The sequence below is a fragment of the Epargyreus clarus genome, unplaced genomic scaffold (assembly GCF_041222505.1).
Source record: "Epargyreus clarus isolate Ecla_fem2 unplaced genomic scaffold, WU_Ecla_fem_2.2 ptg000003l, whole genome shotgun sequence".
NCBI lineage: Eukaryota > Metazoa > Arthropoda > Insecta > Lepidoptera > Hesperiidae > Epargyreus > Epargyreus clarus.
The window spans coordinates 853,341-872,547 of NW_027332211.1; the positions used below are offsets into that span (position 1 = coordinate 853,341).

Genomic DNA, 19,207 nt, shown 5'->3' on the forward strand with positions numbered 1-19,207 from the left:
TCGAAGTCACCACCTTCAGGTTCATTAACGTAGAAGTGGAGACGAGACGCGATTAGAACACAAATATGTATTGTTATAATAACAACGAAATTTCGATTACGTTTATTGTATAATTAATTAAATTCTCCATTTAGTTTTACAGAAACTATATTTCTTTGATATTGCCCAATCATAATTAAGTGGTTACAACAAGTGATCGCGCTACAAATAATAGTGGTTGCGAAAAATGTATATTAAATACCACCTTTATTTATATTTTACAGTATACAGGAAGTTTACGAAAATTGTTTTCGAAATATTAACGTATTATAAATATATAAACTCGATATTTTTTTTTAATATTTTTGCGAAGCTGGTATTCTTTTTTTTTTTTTTTTTTTTATAATATAAGAGTAGCAGACGAGCATGCAGTCCACCTGATGGTAAGTGGCTACTGCCGCCCATGGACATCTGTAATCAACCCCAGATAGGATTAGATATTCCTACCTGAGGTCGGCCACAGATGCGCCGCTACCCCTGAGGACTAAGCTGGAACGCCTCGGAAAAGTCTGTCTCCCTTACCACACCCTTCAAACCGGAACACAGCAGCGCTTAACACTGCTGTTATTAGGTTGAAATAGGTGTGGCGGTGGTGCCGCCGGAGTCGAACCACAAAGGGTTCTACCACCTTGTTGGTTTGGCGCCATGGGTTTTGTCTGGATGCTAGTGTGTGCCGCGGTGCTGGCATGTGTGTGTACGCAGGAGGTGCACGGCTACGACGCCTACTTCGGGAAGCCGCTGAGTGAGAACCGTAGCAACTTCTTAGCGACCATCGACAACGGCACTTTGTATGTACTGTGTGTTATATGTAAAGTATAAGCCATAGTGCAATATATTAATATGTGTGGATTGTTTAATTTCACATGCCTTTAAGAAAGGTTTTTTACGGAATTTGCAGATTTGAAGGTTTCTCTACAACAATTTCCTGCATAACGATTGATTTCTAAATCGTATATAACCTGCAAAAATCTGAGTTGTCTGCCTGGGATTTAAACATATCACATTGTGTTTCAGTTTGTGCACGGTGCCCGTGCGGGCCTGTCGCAAGGACTATCCTTCACTACTATTACTTTAGTTACAATTTTAGCTGTTAAAATGTTATTCTACTTAGTTAAGAAATTAAAAAACGTAAAAGAAAACAGTCATAAAATATGAGGGATAGCACATTCAATTCATGACTGTATGCATAGTAGCATGTATATTTACACTTAAAATTTATAATACTTTTTTCATAATACACTAATTATCTTGTTAGACGTGTAATTGTAGTCGTTAAACTAAACCGCGGAATTTAATTCGTGGCCACTTTACTACACGCGGCGTTGATTGCTAGCCTTCTGAATAAATATTAAGCAAGCTAGCAAGAGTTTTTTTGATAATAAATACAACCGATGTTTCGTAATAAATTAATATGAATGACTGATTGCTACATTAACTTCATTTATTTAGTTTTAAATAATAAAACAAGTAACTGAAACTTTACAAAGTATATAGTATTAATAGAGCGATAGTACCACGTCAACTTAATATCGGCTGCCAACAGTATTTGTTAAACTTTATGTACATGTATAATAAATAAGCTTTTCCCCGTGGCGTTGCTAACGCATCTTTCCAACTGAGAGAGTGCATTATTAAAAAAAAAGAAAAATAATATTTAAACCATAAAAGGAATGAATGAATTAAAACAATATTTACATTTATATATTGGGCTACACAGTTTAAAATATATTTCTACTTATTAAAATTATGTAAACTTATTTAAGCAATTAATGATCATCAGAACATTCCATTCGCAGATAAATAAGAATATTAAACAGATCGTTCAGCGTGACACTGTTATTACGATTGCTACACGCTACAATCAAATTACCCGAACATTCGGGTTAATATTTGACTATAAATATGCATGATCGATACTTCATTAATTATTTCGATCGATATTCTTGCTGCCTGGAGCCATGCGTCTGGGCGGTGTATTTGTGTGTGCAGCGGTGCTGGTGTGTGTGTGTGCGCAGGAATTCCAGCTTTACGACGCTTACTTCGGGAAGCCGCTTAGTGACAGACGTAACAACTACTTAACGAATATCGTGAATGGCTCCATGTGTGTATAAGTTATTTTTGCCCAAGACTACATTTATGTCAATTACAAAATGCTGCATTATAGTATCCAAGTTAAAATAGTGGCTGTGCGAGACTATAATACGAAGTATAACGAAAAAGATTAGGCGAGAAAATGAGGCTCTACTTCTTTAGCAATAAGTAGTTTAGACTTAGTTTAAGTCATGTCAACACTGATACTACAATATGACGCATATAGTTAGGTACATAATAATATATCATATGATGTGTTGCAGTTTGTGTACGGTGCCCGTGCGGGCGTGTCGCAAGGACGAGGGCCGACGTGTGGACGGCACGTGCACCAACCCCAAGTACCCCTCGCGCGGTGCCACGCTCACCCCACTGCCCAGGCTGCTACCGGCCCGGTATGGATCAGGTAACATAGACCTTCCTAATCTTTCTTAGCAGGCAGAAATGGTGATGGAAAATAAATCGAAGCAAGTGCGGGGCTTTCTCCGACCAAGTGAACTGACGACCTAAATAAGACAACAGGCAATTAAATAACAAATAAGATCACTAAGAACTGTTGAATCGAGTTTAGTACCTTATGATTATGTAAGTAATAAACTATAATTTCCGAGACTTTACCAGGAAATTTACATGCTCTCAAAGACAAAGTAAGTAATTTCAGATATGAGAACAAAATTATTGAGGTGGATAAAAAGTTCACAATGTTCATACAAGTAGTACAAGTAGCATTTGTTACTAGCTACTATTGAAAGTTATGTTCCTGTCGCCATTTCGCGAATTAGGCATTTGTCAGCAAAACCATAATTATCGCGCGTTTTCAGGAAACACGTTGAGACCAGCGAAAGACGGCTCTCCGCTGCCGTCCACACGACATTTGAGAACTACGCTGATGGGTGACGGGCATTTCAGAGACAAGGAGGTGTCATCTCTCGCCACTGACGTCTTTGTGTTTTCCTTCGTAGACAATGTGGATTTATTTTACCTACGTAAGTTAGCTCATGTTCTTCCAAAAATCTATCTTTACATATTTGTATATTTTATTTTCATTTTCCGCTTGATACTTGATAAATATGAACTATGTTATGTGGTAACATTATTCATTATATATTTTTATTACGTAAAGCACCCAAAAACCTGATTCGCGTTTTCACCAAGAAACCGATTTAAAAGGTTCAATAAAAAATATCTTGTTGTATGACATATTTAATATTTTTTAGCTTTCCCCATCATATTGTTCATTAAGTTTATCTTCATTAGTTCGGTACGCCGTTCTCAGCGATTGTTGCATCAACAACCAAGTGCCGAACTTAGCGGACCCGCGCTGCATCCCTATTGAAGTGCAGCAAGATGACCCTTTCCTGCGCCGCACCGGCATCCGCTGCATGAACCTCACGCGAGTCGAGACCTACCAGGACTATGGCTGCTTGCCTAACACCCTACCTGCGGAAAGGGTGAGATATGATATCAGTATTTCCATAAGCTTATATGGCAATAGCTATTATTCCATCATCAAGCAGACACTTGCAACTTGAACAGATTTCCATTTATTTTGACTGAGTTGCTGTGTAGTCGGATGTAAGATGTCGGTTGAAAAAAACGTTAATTTCCGCAAATTGAAAACTAAAATATTAAAATAAGATAATGTTACACAGTACAACAGAGTTACACCACTATTGGATCTATCAACGGTATACGGTAACACAGAAGCGAGATCAAGAGAAATTCGAGCCAACAGCGGCGGGTTACTAGCCTTCAGGATGGAGGGCGACCGCGAAGTGCCTGCCGGCCAGTCCCCCTTCTGTCTCAGGAATCAACCTCAGAATTTGGAGATCGCGTGCTATGATTACGGTTTGTTAATTTAGGTAGCCTGTATATGGACAGAAAAAAACCAAACTGAATGCAATGATTTCTTTATTTGCTTCTTTTCAATGGAATTTATAGAGTAACAAACTTCTCAAATTGAAAAAGAACAAATATTTTTTAATAGCGATGGTAATGCTCATCATTCGATATCGTTTCTCTTTTGTTTAACTAGGAGACAATTACGACGGCAACTTATTAATGGGCACCTATCTGACGGCGATGTGGTTCTTCCGCGAACATAACAGATTGGCGCGCGCGCTGGCCGCCATCAACCCGTGCTGGGACGATCAGCAGCTATACGACACCGCGCGCAAGATCAACATAGCGCAGTGGCAATATATATTTTATTATGAATTAATCCCTGAAATGATCGGTAAGTAATATATAATTGACACCGGAGTTTATGTGTCCTTGTATAAATTCGCGAATGTCGAGGGTAATGCGTATCGAGTGGATATACGACAAATGGATTGACAAATTTACATATACCTCATATGTAAATTTGTCGTTGGCTTCGACTTAATTATGGGAGTGGCATAGACTTTATTTTTAAGCAAATCCAAATAAGACAGATAAGATCCAATTTTAGGTCAGATCTATAATTGTGAAAATGGATATCTTTCTAAATCTTAACGCCTCTTTCCCTGAATTTGTAGGGCTACGTAACTATTTTTTTTAATTATTTCTTCAGGTTATAAAAACGCGCTAGACTCTGGTGTCATATACAACACAAAAGGTCATGTTAACGATTTCGACCCCAAGTGTGAACCAGGAGTATACCATGAGTATGTGATTGGATGTAGATGGTTCCACACGTTTCAGTCAGGCGTAGCCGAGTAAGTTCTATGTGTTAAGAAATGTATGTATTTAAAATATTATTTTTCCGCCTGTTCTATAAGTTTGATATTCTCTGTTTCATTTTTTTTCCTAATACCAGCAGAAAACTTATTTATGAGACAAAAATCCTCATGGTATATCAATGAACACCATTTTCGTCCATGCCAACTATGTATACAGCGGGCGTTCTGAAACCAGTTGCAGATGTGTTGGCTCTCGCATCTTTACTAATACATAGATTTTTTTTTATTAGCTTGTATAGAAACGGCACGTACATTGGCAGTAGAACCGTAATAGACGATACATTCAGAAGTGGAATTCTAGCACTAAACAATACAGAAGCAGACTTAACCTTCCGTGATATCTTCCAGCCCTCGGATAAATTTGATTATGTTCTGGATCCTGACGTATGTATATTCTTCTTGTTCTGTACTCATATTACTTAGCTATAATTTTATTCTTTTAAACAGTACTTTTCAAATAGACTATGTAAGAGAATTCTGGCGTTGCGATTTTTTTAGGATAGTTCTTTCTCAAAAAGTCCTCCATTGCTGTTTGTTTACGAGCCTAAATTACCTTCATTCGGAGCATTCGCCGAATCTGAACAGAAATTGCTACCTTTTCAACGTACCCGTATCTAACCGAAGTTGTCAAAAAATATGAAACAACTGGCAAATTTAATTTTAACATTTAATACATTCACCTTGAGTCATCTTTTTGGTACTTATAAACTAAGTTAAATATATACATATCTGCAGCTCGGAAATCGCATCCACGGAGAAGGCCAAGCAGCAAGCGATATCGGCGCCATCGACATGATGCGCGGCCGCGACGCCGGCCTCCCTCCGTACAATGAGTACCGCAAGTTGTGCGGCATGAAGCCAGCCAAAACCTTCGAAGATTTTCATGACACTATTGACAAAGATGTAAGTAATTCCAGCATTTAGTTTAGTCATATTTAAATGCAATAAAATAATCCAGCAATAACAATACTACTATTGTCAAGATACTTGACAAGAAAACGATAATTCGTTTGTATGGCATAGTAAAAGAAAATTAAGATTAATATTAACTAAGGATGAACTAAAAGTATGAAATCAAAGCTAAATAATAGTAAAATTAGATTTATAAGATAAACACGTGAACCAAAACTCCCTGTAGCTGTGCCCAGAACGCTGGCAGTGTTTCTCAACAGTGTCATGCAAAGATAAAATAATGTTACTTGCAATTTTGTGAACTTGCGAATAAAATCGACCTTTCTCGGCTTTTCTCAGAAAGTCGTATTCCTAAGTCGTTTGTATGAAGACGTGGACGACGTAGACCTAATGACCGCGATATACGTGGAGCGGATGATTCCCGGCGGCTACGTGGGCCCGACTCTCTACTGCATCATAACACACAACTTGCTGCTCTGGCGACGTTCTGACAAGTTCTTTTTCGAACATGGTGGCTTTCCCGCTGCATTGAGTGAACGTGAGGATAATATTTTACCTTTCTGTTTTATACTATGTTGAACTCTGAAATAATTTTGAAATTCTCTAATAATATAATAATAGCAGGGCAGTGATAGCCTGGTGGTTAAGAAATTCGACCACTCAATCGCGGGGTCCGAAGTTCAAATCCCAGGCACGCACCTCTGATTTTTAAATGTTATGTGCGTATTAGAAATTAATTATAACTTGTTTAACCCGCATATATGAGAGACTTATAAAAAAAAAAATCTCAACGGTATGTGAAGTCTACCAATTCGCAGTTGGCCAGCGCGGTGGTCTATGGCCTATTCCTTCTCATTCTGAGAGGATACCCGTGCCCAGCAGTGGGACAGTAATGAGTTGATGAGTATGATAATAATAGCCTCTTACATTTAGTAAGCTCAATTATTCCCTGGTAACTTTAGATTTCATATGAATGTATACCACAGATCAATTGATGGAAATTAAAAACACGCGTATAGCAAGAATTCTTTGCGACAACGGAGTTGGAGTTACACGAGTTCAACCCTTCGCTTTTTTGAAACTCTCACCTTGGTACGTATTCCTCATGTATTAAATCTCTCATTGCTTATGAGCTTCCAAATCTTATTTAAGCCCGTTAGGAGTTGTTTTTCCAAAAAGCGGGTACCCATATTTTAACCAGAAAATTATATGTATTTTTTGTGCTTGTTTTAAAATCAGATAAATATTAACGAATTTTCACACCTTAGCGATGAAATCCTGAAAACCCTATGTCTAAATTTCATATTTTTAGTTTCATTACTTTAGGCTTCGCGATGATGAATCAGTCTGTTAGTCAGGACATTTTTTTTACACGCTTTTTATTAGCTTCACCTGTATGTTTGTTTGTATGTTTGTAACCGACTTCTTTGGGCGCGATTTTGACCCGCTTTAAACGGCCAGATTTCGTTCAAACTTTGTAGATTTATTTCACAATTATACTATTTACTGGTCCTTAATTGATTCCTAGATTCATTTAGATTTTCTACTTTTTAGTTAATTTTATCATAAAAGCGTGTTTTTTAGTTTTTTGAACTATATTTATTTTTTAAATATATAGATAAATATTAGAAGTAGATTACACAAACTGAAAACCTTATTACAGTCTTACTTCTTTTCAGGAATAATTTCGTGTCTTGTGATGCTATTCCTGGTATAAACTTAATGGCGTGGCAGGACCACATGTGTATGGAGGAGGATAAACACAAGAAGAAGAAGTAATACGAAGTAACAAAAACATACCAACACGCATACAAATACATAAATAGAGATAAAGAGGGGAGCGATGGAGAAGGAAAACACCCAAATGTGAGATAACCTTTGGTTTGAACACTACTGTAGTAACTATAAAAACACTACCATTAAAAAGAAATAGTATTCTATTATTATTTATAATTATAATTTTTACACAATTCACAATAATGCCCATTAATGTTCTGTGACACGATATAAAAATAAAACTCGGTACTGTTATTAGATACATTGTTATTATTTCAAAGTAAAAGCCCTATATAAGGAAGACCATGGGGTCTTAGAGTAATAGTTGCTACCAAATTGCTGCTTTCATATGCATCGTATTGGACTTCATAGCTTTTAAGGATAAAAAAATATTACGGATTTAATATAAGAGGTCTAAACGCCTTTAAGGTGACCGGCCATCCTGATATCAGAATGGCCGGTCACCTTAAAAAGTAGTTTATCTTTTTTTAATCGAAGGTAGCAATTAGTAGCAACTAATAGCAACTAGTAGCAACTAGGTAGCAATTTTTAGAAATTATTTCGATATAAAATATGGGTAGTGACCGGTCATTCTGACGGTCACAGTTATTTGCGTTTATGATATTCTGTGAGAGATAAGATAAATAGAAGTAGAAATAGAGATAAGATTGAATTTCTTACTAACAAACTTAATTTGTATATTTGTTTGAAAACATATCTAACTTTAGTCGTTAGTGATTATCAAATGTTTGAGTTGGATTTATTGATACTTTGCTGCGAGTCAGACAGACGATGTGACGGCCGTATACACGGCATGTTTACATCTTTCTTTCTATCATTTTCATGTAAAATATAAAGCAACATGTAAACAAACAAAATCAAAGTGTGCGCCGCTTCTTATTAATTTATTTATTTATCTTATACAATCTTACTTACAACTAACCTTACAGGGTAACCTAATGCGTTAGTTTAAGTTACATATATATTATTACACTTATATAATATTATTTAAATGACAAACAATTATTTACATATTACATAATAACAGCTAGCATTCTATACGCTATCTAACGCTTTAGCTCCTTTTCTACGTCTTACGCCCCTTCTACGTGGTCTGTGCCATAAACGAATATAATATGGATAGGGCTTTATTGAGAAACTATCGATTTTGCCAGTGTCATTGAACTTATTATTAAGTTATGTACAGAGAGCACCAAAGCCTTAATTAAAATATCTTTGTATTCATGTCTGATAAGTTTAACAAAGTTGACCATTCATTTGCATAAGAAATAATTTAACAGAGCTTTCAAATCTTAACGCAGTTCACTTTCTGTATTATGGATGACGAGCTATGGTGAAAAGATGAGGTATTAGATTAGACCAAAGTGATAGCAACGGTTATGTAAAAAATCCTTTTAGGTATAGGTAGAACTCCCGTTATTGCAATTGCTTGCGAATATAATCCATATTAATTGAATACATTTAAGCTTGCAGTCTCGCATTAAACTAAGCAGGAAACAAATAAAATGAAACGAGCATTCTATATATGAGAAATAAGTTGATTTTTCTATGGTAGTGCGTATGTGCTTATTCTGGCATAAAGTTGTGCGTGCGTTTTAGTAGGAGGAAGTCGATGCCGGCTGGCTTCCGTTTGAGATGGTCATCTTAGTCCTCAGGAGCTGTAACGCATCTGTCCACTTCAGGTGGAATCCAAGTTGTAGGAATATGGAATTGCTTACTGATCATAGGGTGGCAGTGATTACTTACCAAGTGGACTGTATGTTTGTTGCTAATTAAATCTTGAAAAAATTTTTGATATTTCCTCTAATACTCAACTCAATCGCAAGTAGAAATAGAAATAAATTCTTAAGAAATCCTTGGCGCAGGACATTTAAGGTGCCTCAGGGACAAGAGCCCACCCTTATACAACGTACTCAGCGCAATTCCTACAACTCAACAATTTGTTGCAAACAAACCTCTCAAATTATAATGGCTCTACTTACCTTGTACCGTATAACAAACAATAGTACTGTTATTACTTGCATCGTTGCGAGGTCATATCGTTCAGAGGATTAAAAATAATTAAGGAAAATTGATACGTTAGAGGTGATGAATAGTAATATAGTATCATGGCCAAAGAATGGTATTAGGTGGATGAACTGTAAAATATAATGTGAAAATTTTTGATGTAGAGTAGAAGGCCTATGATATTTGGTAGAGATATTTTTCAGACAAATGTAGCATTCGTTTGGTATGAATTTTGACGAACATTTTGAAAAAGTAAATTCTTCATACAATTTTTTTAGTGAATATTAATGTTCCATAAGAAAATAAACGAAAATGAAAAAGTGCAATAAATATATTATGCGTAACAACTATAATACAATTCGTTGGTCAAGGGACAATGACCGTACACTGGAAACTTCGACACGATTATACAACAAAAGGTTTATTGCTAAATAATCGTGTACTTAAACATTGATTGCTTCGAATAAATTAAACCTTAGTTCAATTACTGATTCCTCAGTAATGTGGCGAAGATAAATGGTAATATAAAGCATATTTGGCATGCAAACGCGCCGGAAACAGATTTTGCAAAAAAATATGAGCAATTTTCAATTTATTTGTGAAAAGTTGTTATTATAATTATTTGTATCCTGAATTAATACGTTAAACAATTTGTTAAATGAATATTTTTTAAGCGGCATACGTGTATTTAGTGCAGCTGGTCACAGCTACTTATGATATCTTATACCAAATAGGAATAAAGAACTACTTGAAAACTTATTTGGATCCTCGTGTCCTTACTAAACTCATAATTCTTTTTTTTTATACTATGTAGGAGTAGCAGATGAGCACGCAGTCCACCTGGTAGTAAGTGGCCACTGTCGCCCATGGACATCTGTAATAACTCCAGATAGGATTAGATATTCCTACCTGTGGCCGGCCACAGATGCGCCGCTCCCCCTTAAGGAATAAGCTGGAATGCCTCGGAAAAGTATGTCTCCCTTACCACACCCTTCAAACCAAAACACAGCAGCCATTAACACTGCTGTTATGAGGCAGAAATATGTGTGGCGGTGGTGCCGCCAGAGTCGAACTACAAAGGGTCCTACCACCTTCTAACTACTATTGACGAAAATACGTAGGTTTAAAGACACAACAAGGGTTTCTACATATTATCAAGTTAACACATACTTTAAATATACATGTATTGGGTTCTTAAAACGGAGCTCTAAAATGTTCTGACTCCATTATAACGAGTTTTATCCTTTGAGAACAATGTGCTCAAGTTCCTATGCATTACGGAGAAGGGGCTTGTTAGGCGGGACTTGTAGGTACTTGGGATTTTATGACAGAAATGTGATAATGGTCCTCGGCTTGCTTGTTAAAGTAATTGTTAGGGTTTTATATTTGCTGACTTCGTGCTTCGACTGCGACTACGCCACAGGTGTTTACGCGGCTAAACATAGTGTCAACGAGAGACACTATGTTCAACACACATTATGGAGTTTCTTTTGCCACTTTTTTTCCATAACGAACCATCTTACGGCTGTAGGTTATTGTCGTTCAAAAACGATTCTGTAAAATATTTACTAAAAATATAAAATATTCTTAATTTTGATATTGATTTTTTACATATGTACTTAAAAGGGTCACTATACCAGACATGTCTGATTTTAAAAATAGTAGTGACCTTTTAATTTAAAATCAAATATAAGAATAGTATGCTCCTTCTCCATATACTTTAGACGTACATAAGACTGTACCTTTTGTGTTTCGATTCTGGCAGCACAACCTCGCACCGCCACACAAATTTCTGCTCTAGAATACCAATGGTTGATAAAAAACTTATTTATTGCTTTTTATTTTGACGAGGTTATAGTATAATAAACGACTTCTCTAGAATATCTTACTGTCACATAATAAAAACACGTACACGTACACACGTACACTCGCAAATATAAATAGGCATTGAAATCACACCCACAATCCTAGGTAAACATAATTTTATTGTGAATACAAAACTCCAGAGTAAATACCTCACATGGAAGAAGATTCAAGCCATTTTTATTATTATCAAACAAACACATTCAACCACAAATAATCCTTTTTGCGATAAATGTCATATTATGAGTAAATTTTATCATGAAATTACTTGGGTGTTAAGGAAATAACATAGAGGATGCACCATAAATAGAAAGTTACCTTCAAACGCCACGTAGGTTAAAGGTGGTAGAAACGTTTGCGGTTCGACTCCGGCGGCACCAACGCCACACCTATTTCTACCTGATAACAGCAGTGTTAGGCGCTGCTGTGTTCCGGTTTGAAGGGTGTAGTAAGGGATACAGACTTTTCCGAGGCGTTCCAGCTTAGTCCTCAGGGGTAGCGGCGCATCTGTGGCCGACCTCAGGTAGGAATATCTAATCCTATCTGGGGTTGATTACAGATGTCCATGGGCGGCAGTAGCCACTTACCATCAGGTGGACTGTATGCTCGTCTGCTACTCCTATATTATAAAAAAAGGTTATTTATAGAGCAGTCAGAATATTTAGTTTTGTACAATATACATAGAATAATTTTATATAATATGTATTTAGGAATTATTTTGCCTATTACTATACTGTATATTGTAATCTTATCCCCTAAAAGTATTGAAATACATTAGGCTAAGCCTAATACCTAGTAATATAAAGTTTAAAAAGTGTCAATATAAAAAAATACATGATTAGATACTACCATCACACAAAGACAACACTTTTAATGTTACGAGTATTAACAAAAATAAGTGTAGTCACGATGTAATTTTTGTGATATTTTATATTATTCACGGTAATCTACTTAAATATTACAAGATGTCATCATTTTATAAAGTTTCTCAGGAACACTTTAATCTCCTGCATAGATATTTCCAGAATATTCCGAGTAGTACGATCACAAGTATTCATCCTGTTAGCTTGCTCTTTAGTGCGTTATATACTTTAACCTTACAAAATAGTAAATATATTTTTAAGCATTGGCTATCAAATAGAAACACTTCAAACTTGATGATCAAAGAAAATTCCCAGAATGCACTTGTACATGCACAATTGATTCATTCGTGTAACTTTAATCAACTACTCAACTCAACATTAATAAACTTAATTTAATCAATTTAATTAACTCAACTTTAATCAAGATGTCTACGAGCGGCAGTAGCCAGTTACCATCAAGTAGATTGCATGCTCGTTTGCTACTTCCATATTGTATGTAAAAAATCAACGGTTTGCGGGCCGGGAGTGCCGGCAGAAGTGAAAACTTTCGAAACCTAACCTGAATAATAAAATATAATGAATAAAAAATGAAACTGACACCCATTGACATATTTTTACCATGCAGACACCAGATGACATTTTGACTTTTACAGTTTCCTTTGCCGTCTTACGAATTTTCGATCAGGACAAGGGATGCTGACGTATTAACATATTTTAATCATCGCGAAAAGTGCACAACGCCGCTAAAGAAGTTTTCACTTCAAAAACCTTCAATGTTATAAAAAGCAAACGTTGCTACTATCTGAAACACATATCCAATGTAGCAACCTGTTACATAAAACATTCTATTGTGAAATGCAATTGCAAACGCAGTCGGTACATTTCTACATAATTATATACATCGATGCTTGCTCGAAAACGGTATTTTTAATATAGACTGAAGAATTCTTATTACGAACACGTACGCCGTATGTACTTGTGCTGTTTCTTTCATCGCCATTCGTTTTTATTACAATAGTTATTTATTCTAGTAGTTTTGTTCTTTTGTTTATTTACACAAATTTGAATTTATCTACATACTAGCAATTTTTCAGCAAACAAATAACCACGTAGTAATGCTACGGAAATTTATATTCTCTGATAGCACATATCATATACATTCTGACAAATAAAGTTTAGTATGCAGTCTACCTGATGTAAATATTTATAACACTTGTTGGCTACCCTGAATAGACAAGAAGCCTATCTGAGGTCTATTACAAATTCAATTATGTTCCTGAAAATTAACTGTTAGTCCTTTGTCACATCTTTCAAAAATAACACTGCAGGTTTGCTGTGGTGATATAAGTCAGACATAGGTGTGGCAGCGACGCTGTCGCAACCCAATAGGCGATTTTAATCCTCATAAATAAACGAGAACCGTGATGTCTGCATTCGTTTATCATTTAATGCGAAAAAGAAAATATAATAATGCAAATGTACTAACTTTTTGCAAAAAGTCAAATTTCAGCAGTTCTGATCTTCTTGCCCCATCCTCTGAGTAGTAGGTAAAAGGCAAAATCTTAAGCCGAAATAATGCTTACCGCTAACGTGAATGCCGAGTAACCAGTTTAAGACAAGCACTTGCCCTTAACAACGATCTGGTGCGAGTTTGTAGTGAGTTTCTGGAACTCTTTTTTTAATAAATCGATTTCCAAAAGGACAGAGGGTCTTTTTATTTCCCCTTTTTATGTTCGACGATTACTTGGTAATACTTTGTCGGATTGAAATGATTAGGCTTTTATCAATTTATTTATGCTATCATCCCTAAATTATGAAAACTAATGTAGAATACCCTTTTTTTTTGTTTACTAGGGGGAATCCTTCAAAAGGTACCCGACGACGTGGGAGCGACGCCGGGTTATGTGGGATTTTTACCGCAAAACCCCCCCGGTAACCGTTCTCAGCGCTTGTTGGAGATCTCCGGGATCTCCAAGGGAACACAACCGGAGTCCTCCAAGCGCGATGCCCCGATCGGGCTCTACCCTGGGGGGAGCACTTTTGGCTCCTCCCACACCATCTGGTGTTTACGACGTTATGCGACCACACATACCGTAGTCCATCCCGGGGTCGCTTGCTGGACGATTCGATCTGCTACTCTTGCCGCCTGCAACCTCGAAAGCCCCCTTTTAGTCGCCTCTTACGACAGGCAGAGGATACCGTAGCCCTATTCTAGTCCCAGAACTATAGGTACAAATGTAGTATACCTACCTATAGTCTTAAAAAATGAAATATATTTCAGCACGCCAGAAATTGGCACATATATATATTTTTTTATTTTAAAAGTACTTTTGACGTTACCTGTAATTACTTGGCTAGCAAATTGGCATTTTTGTCCACTAGAAAATAAATACATAAAACTTAAATATCGCTCAAGAAAACTTGAGAAAATTGGAGCAAAAGGTAGCGTCGGCAAGCAAAGTCTCGCAGTCCCTGAAGACAAATAGAGGCCATTTTTATTTTCTTATGGAAATGAAACTGCCCGAGCCCCAGTTAATATTGTTTCAGTAGGAATGCGTTCCCGAGATACCGGAGCTTATTTGACAGGCGACCGCAATTGGAACGAGTACTGTGGTTGTGCTTTAAACAATATTTATTTGCTAGCTGTACAACTGTGAACAAATTTGAGTAATAAAATTGCTGTGTTGCTTGTGGCTATGCGGTCCAGAAATTGCAGGCGATTTGACATGTTAAGACCACTGCATGCGCTTCGTATTTGTGACTGTTATTGGCAAAATAAAAACTTAATACTTTAAAATGTTTCAATCCGCTCAGTAACAATTAAAACCTTTGACATTAATCATTTCCATTTGGTGGTAAAAAATAAAAACATTTGTGGTAATTAAATTATATTGCATTTAATCTTGTTTCCGAAAGTACAATTTTATTCATACTGTATTCTGCAATTTGTTTTTTATGTCTCACTGCTAAGCACGGACTTGTCTCCACAATTGGAAGAGGCCTACCTACATATATTCAACCACGCTGCTTTAATGCACATTGATTAACTTAGTGGCCAACTCATATCAGATGTTGATAGATATCAGATTATGTCCAAGCTTTGTATTAATTCACTATTACATTTTGTAAATAGTTTATGAAAACTCAATACATTTCATATCATTTAGAACAAGCTCCTTGGTTAATATTATATTTAAATTAAAAGATATAATATATCACTTGCTTTTTTATATCAACCAAAAGAAGATTGAAGCAAATAAGCTCTTTTTATACGATCACAACTTCGTCTGAATGGTGGTAGAAAATCCTATTGAAGGGGCTTAAAGGCGCTTAGAACTTGCTCGAAATACCAAATAAAAATATATAACTTTGTGATACAATGTATAAAAGAAATAAGAACTAAGATACACAACTTTTCTCTTAAAAAATTTCAGCGGTTAGAAATCAGTAAAAGTAGCCATCATGAACGTAGGGCAAGGGCGGAAAACTGAAAGGGACACTTGGCAAACTACGCTACTATGCAGGTAGTAACCTGCGCTATTTATGTTACGAGTACGTTTGAAGCTGCGAGACAGCTGTAATTATGTATTTGTTTTATTTAATTATTACTTACTTACTCCGCTAGCGCAGCGACCCAATGTGAGTCTTGGCCTCCGACACGAGATTTCGCCACTTGTCCCTGATTTGCGCAGTCTCAAGCCAGTTATTGGCTTTAAGTTCGGGCAAACCTGCCTTGACCCTGTCTGCCCAGCGGTATTTTGGGCGGCCAACAGGGCGTCGACCATTTAGACGCCTCAAGTACGCGCGCTTGACGCCGCGATCCCCACTCATTCTTACAACGTGGCCAAGCCAGCGAAGACGGTGGGATTTGATTACTCCTATGATGTTAGGCTCGGCCACTAGATCTTCGATCTCTTCATTTGTACGGGATTGCCATTCCCCACTATCGGACTGGGCTGGTCCCAGAATCTTCCGTATTTTTTTTCGTTCTGCTACCAACAGCCTATTTTCCTCCTTTTGTGAGAGTGTCCACGCTTCACACCCGTAAATAAGGACGGGCCTTATTACGGTTTTATATATTCGGAGCTTAGTTCTTCCAGGACAAGACCGAGTATCTCCACATGAAGCGGTATAACGACACTCGAACTCAACTGCAAGATCTACGCGTTGGAGATACCTGCTACAAACAGGTTTCCAAATTCAGATACCTGGGCTGTAGTGTTACGGACAAACACTCACGAGAGAAGGAAATTGGCACACGAATCCATAACGCCCTACCTTGCAGTGCAGCTCTTCACGAGGTTCTGGTATCCAGGCTATTGAGTTTATTTAATTATTGTGTATGTTTATTTTATTGTATTTTGGACACAGACAGTTATGTATTACATTACGACATCTTAAGCTAACTTAATATATGTTATCTAGACTATGAGTGCCAACAATTTGTGTATTAAAATACATTAGACATTTTTTAAGTTATTAAGTGATGTGAGTTGTATCTCAAGGTACATTTTAGTGTGTTTTGGTAGTTACATATTACGAGGTATTATAATTTTTTTCCAAATAAGGATTGATTAACTTTTATTTAAAATGTACTAGTTTTTAAATATTGAATTGTATCTCAAGGAACATTTTAGTGCGTTTTAGTAGTTACATGTTACAAGGTATTATACATTTCTTTTTCAAATGATTAACTTTTACTTTAAATTTACAAGTTTTTAAATATTGAATTGTATTTGTTGCGCAAAAAAGTAATAAATTCCGATTTTCATAAGAAATAAACATTCTCGCAGCAAATTTACAATAATCCACTTCTTTTAATGCTGTGTTATTCAAAGGTCTAAATTTCCCAGAAAATCTCCAGAACGGATATTGACACAGAACTGGGCACATAATAGTAAAAGCGACGCATTAGCGGCAAAGAGAATTTAAGCCCCGGCGTGACGAGAATACCAATGACGTGACGGTCTGGAGTCTTGAGGAAAGACGCAATTTGAGTAGAGGAAACGCAATTAAATAATAAATTAAAGTTTCAATCATAAGCATTTTAAGTAATAGTGGAGTGATACACAGTGGGTAGGTCGTGATGTAATATTTCAAGAAAGTAATAAAATGCGCATTGTCCCGCGATATTTGTTTGTTTCAACATAGCTAAGCAAAGTCGGATGCAGTGCGGAGAAGAATGGCGGGTAGATAAGATAAAGTAGATTGACTGTTTGTGGCTAAAATCTGCACTTTCGTACTTCAGAAGGTAAAATAAACTGTCTATCCGATTGTTCTGAAACAAATTCGCACTAACCACCACCACCTCTACGAATCTGCATTGGAGATGTGAGATGTATGATCTACATCTCCCTTATTTGTAAACATATATTAAGCCAGCCAGTAAAATGTTGAAATAAAGAGGATTGCAACTAAACACCGATTTGTACCACCAAATACTACTGGTGCTGGATGCACGTTTAAAGTACGCCATCTTACTTATTTACTACAAAAAATGGTTACGAATTTCACCTCCATCGATATTTATTATTGAAGAAAGATGTATGTGGCATATTGTTACGCTCGCGGGAGATAAAGTAAATAAAGAGAAATGATTTATAGGCAGGAGATACGGTGAGGGTGTTTGCTGACGTGATTGATCTGGCTCCTGGAATTGCTCGTGTTCTGGTTTAAGAAATCGGTGGCATATAATGAGGAATATCCCGAACGTGACTTTTAAAACAACAACCGCGTTAGTTACTTTTGATAGCAGAACTCTCTGCTCTACTGATCTACTGTGATCTGATCTACTGTGAAGATCGCAACACCTATTCTAAGTAGTAGTAAGAAAATAGCACTGCTGTTCCGTTATAAAGTGTTTTAATCCACATTAATACTGTGCGTCTCCAGGCTAGTCTTGAGGAGAGGCAACGCATCGGTCGACTCCCAGAATGAAAAGGATTCAAATCATAGTCATTAGGCAAATTTTATTTAGTGGGATTCACATATATTTGAGATTTTTGTAAAGAACTTTAAAATGTAGGTTTCCTTGCCATGTTTTCCTTCCCCGTTAAAACATCTGATTGTTAATTTTTCTAATTTTTAGAGGATACCTTTGCCCAGCAATGGGTTGATGACTAACTATTAGCAAAGCCCAATAAACTTCAGAGACCAAATTAATGAAACACCCATAAGGTTACCCAGGTGACAGCCGGCCACCAAGTTATTATTGCAATTAGTTACTCGCTATACATTAATTCAGGGCCGCAAACTTTTTCAATACCCGCCCGGAGCCCGGCCGCTACTCGCTGCGGGTTGCCACTGTTAGCGGGTTGAAAAACATTTCGCGTAATTTAAAACATAATTAATATTTATCTAAATACTAAATACTACATATTTTAATACTCAACTGTGTATGCCTTTTAGAATATCAAAGGCATGGCATTAAACCCCGTATGAATTTGTTCTATCTGTATATCATAGCCATTTTACTTGGAGACTATTAAGACAATATAGGTGAGTTCTATGAACCAAATATAAAAGTTAAGTTAAGTTATTAAAAAGTATTTGATCAGTACTATAAAAATACCAAAATGTTCCTGCTTATAAAATTCGTTGCCATACGGAAAGACTAAGTTAGAACACTACGTGTTCCTAGCATAAGCAAATACTCTCTCACACTACCATCACACAGCTCAGCAGCTAATAAAAAGCGGTTCGTTAGCGAGCCTCCAGGTCCCCGCGTATAGCTCACGTACTCTCGACAAACTTCGCGTCCCGGGAGAGCGGGGTACAGCTCGGAGCCTCTCAACTCCGCTTCATCGAATATTGGTCGCAACTTTCTACACTCCGTTCGGAAAATATATTCTTAAAGGATACAAAGTTTTTTTTACTTATCTTATTTTGTTGGAATCTTACTCAGTTTGAATTTTA

General features: G+C 36.6%; 1 protein-coding gene and 1 pseudogene across 1 annotated transcript; one reads left to right on the forward strand and one right to left on the reverse strand.

Moving 5' to 3' along the window:
* The first annotated feature begins 684 nt into the window (after positions 1-684).
* Positions 685-7,674, forward strand: LOC140748044 (salivary peroxidase/catechol oxidase-like). Its single transcript, XM_073080731.1, has 12 exons — positions 685-827; positions 2,394-2,533; positions 2,949-3,113; positions 3,385-3,578; positions 3,780-3,975; positions 4,163-4,363; positions 4,682-4,826; positions 5,081-5,234; positions 5,586-5,753; positions 6,102-6,300; positions 6,749-6,854; positions 7,442-7,674. The coding sequence occupies exons 1-12, from the start codon at positions 685-687 to the stop codon at positions 7,539-7,541; spliced, it is 1,911 nt and encodes a 636-aa protein (XP_072936832.1). The 3' UTR covers positions 7,542-7,674.
* An 8,239-nt stretch (positions 7,675-15,913) lies between these two features.
* Positions 15,914-19,207, reverse strand: part of LOC140748048 (uncharacterized) — a 56,518-nt pseudogene continuing 53,224 nt past the window's right edge.

Excerpts from the sequence above, each read along its gene's own strand:
- LOC140748044 (XM_073080731.1), top strand. The coding sequence starts at position 685 with ATGGGTTTTGTCTGGATGCTAGTGTGTGCCGCGGTGCTGGCATGTGTG. Across the intron at positions 4,364-4,681 it reads ATTAATCCCTGAAATGATCG|GTTATAAAAACGCGCTAGAC; the intron begins GTAAGTAATATA and ends TTATTTCTTCAG. Across the intron at positions 5,235-5,585 it reads ATTATGTTCTGGATCCTGAC|CTCGGAAATCGCATCCACGG; the intron begins GTATGTATATTC and ends ACATATCTGCAG.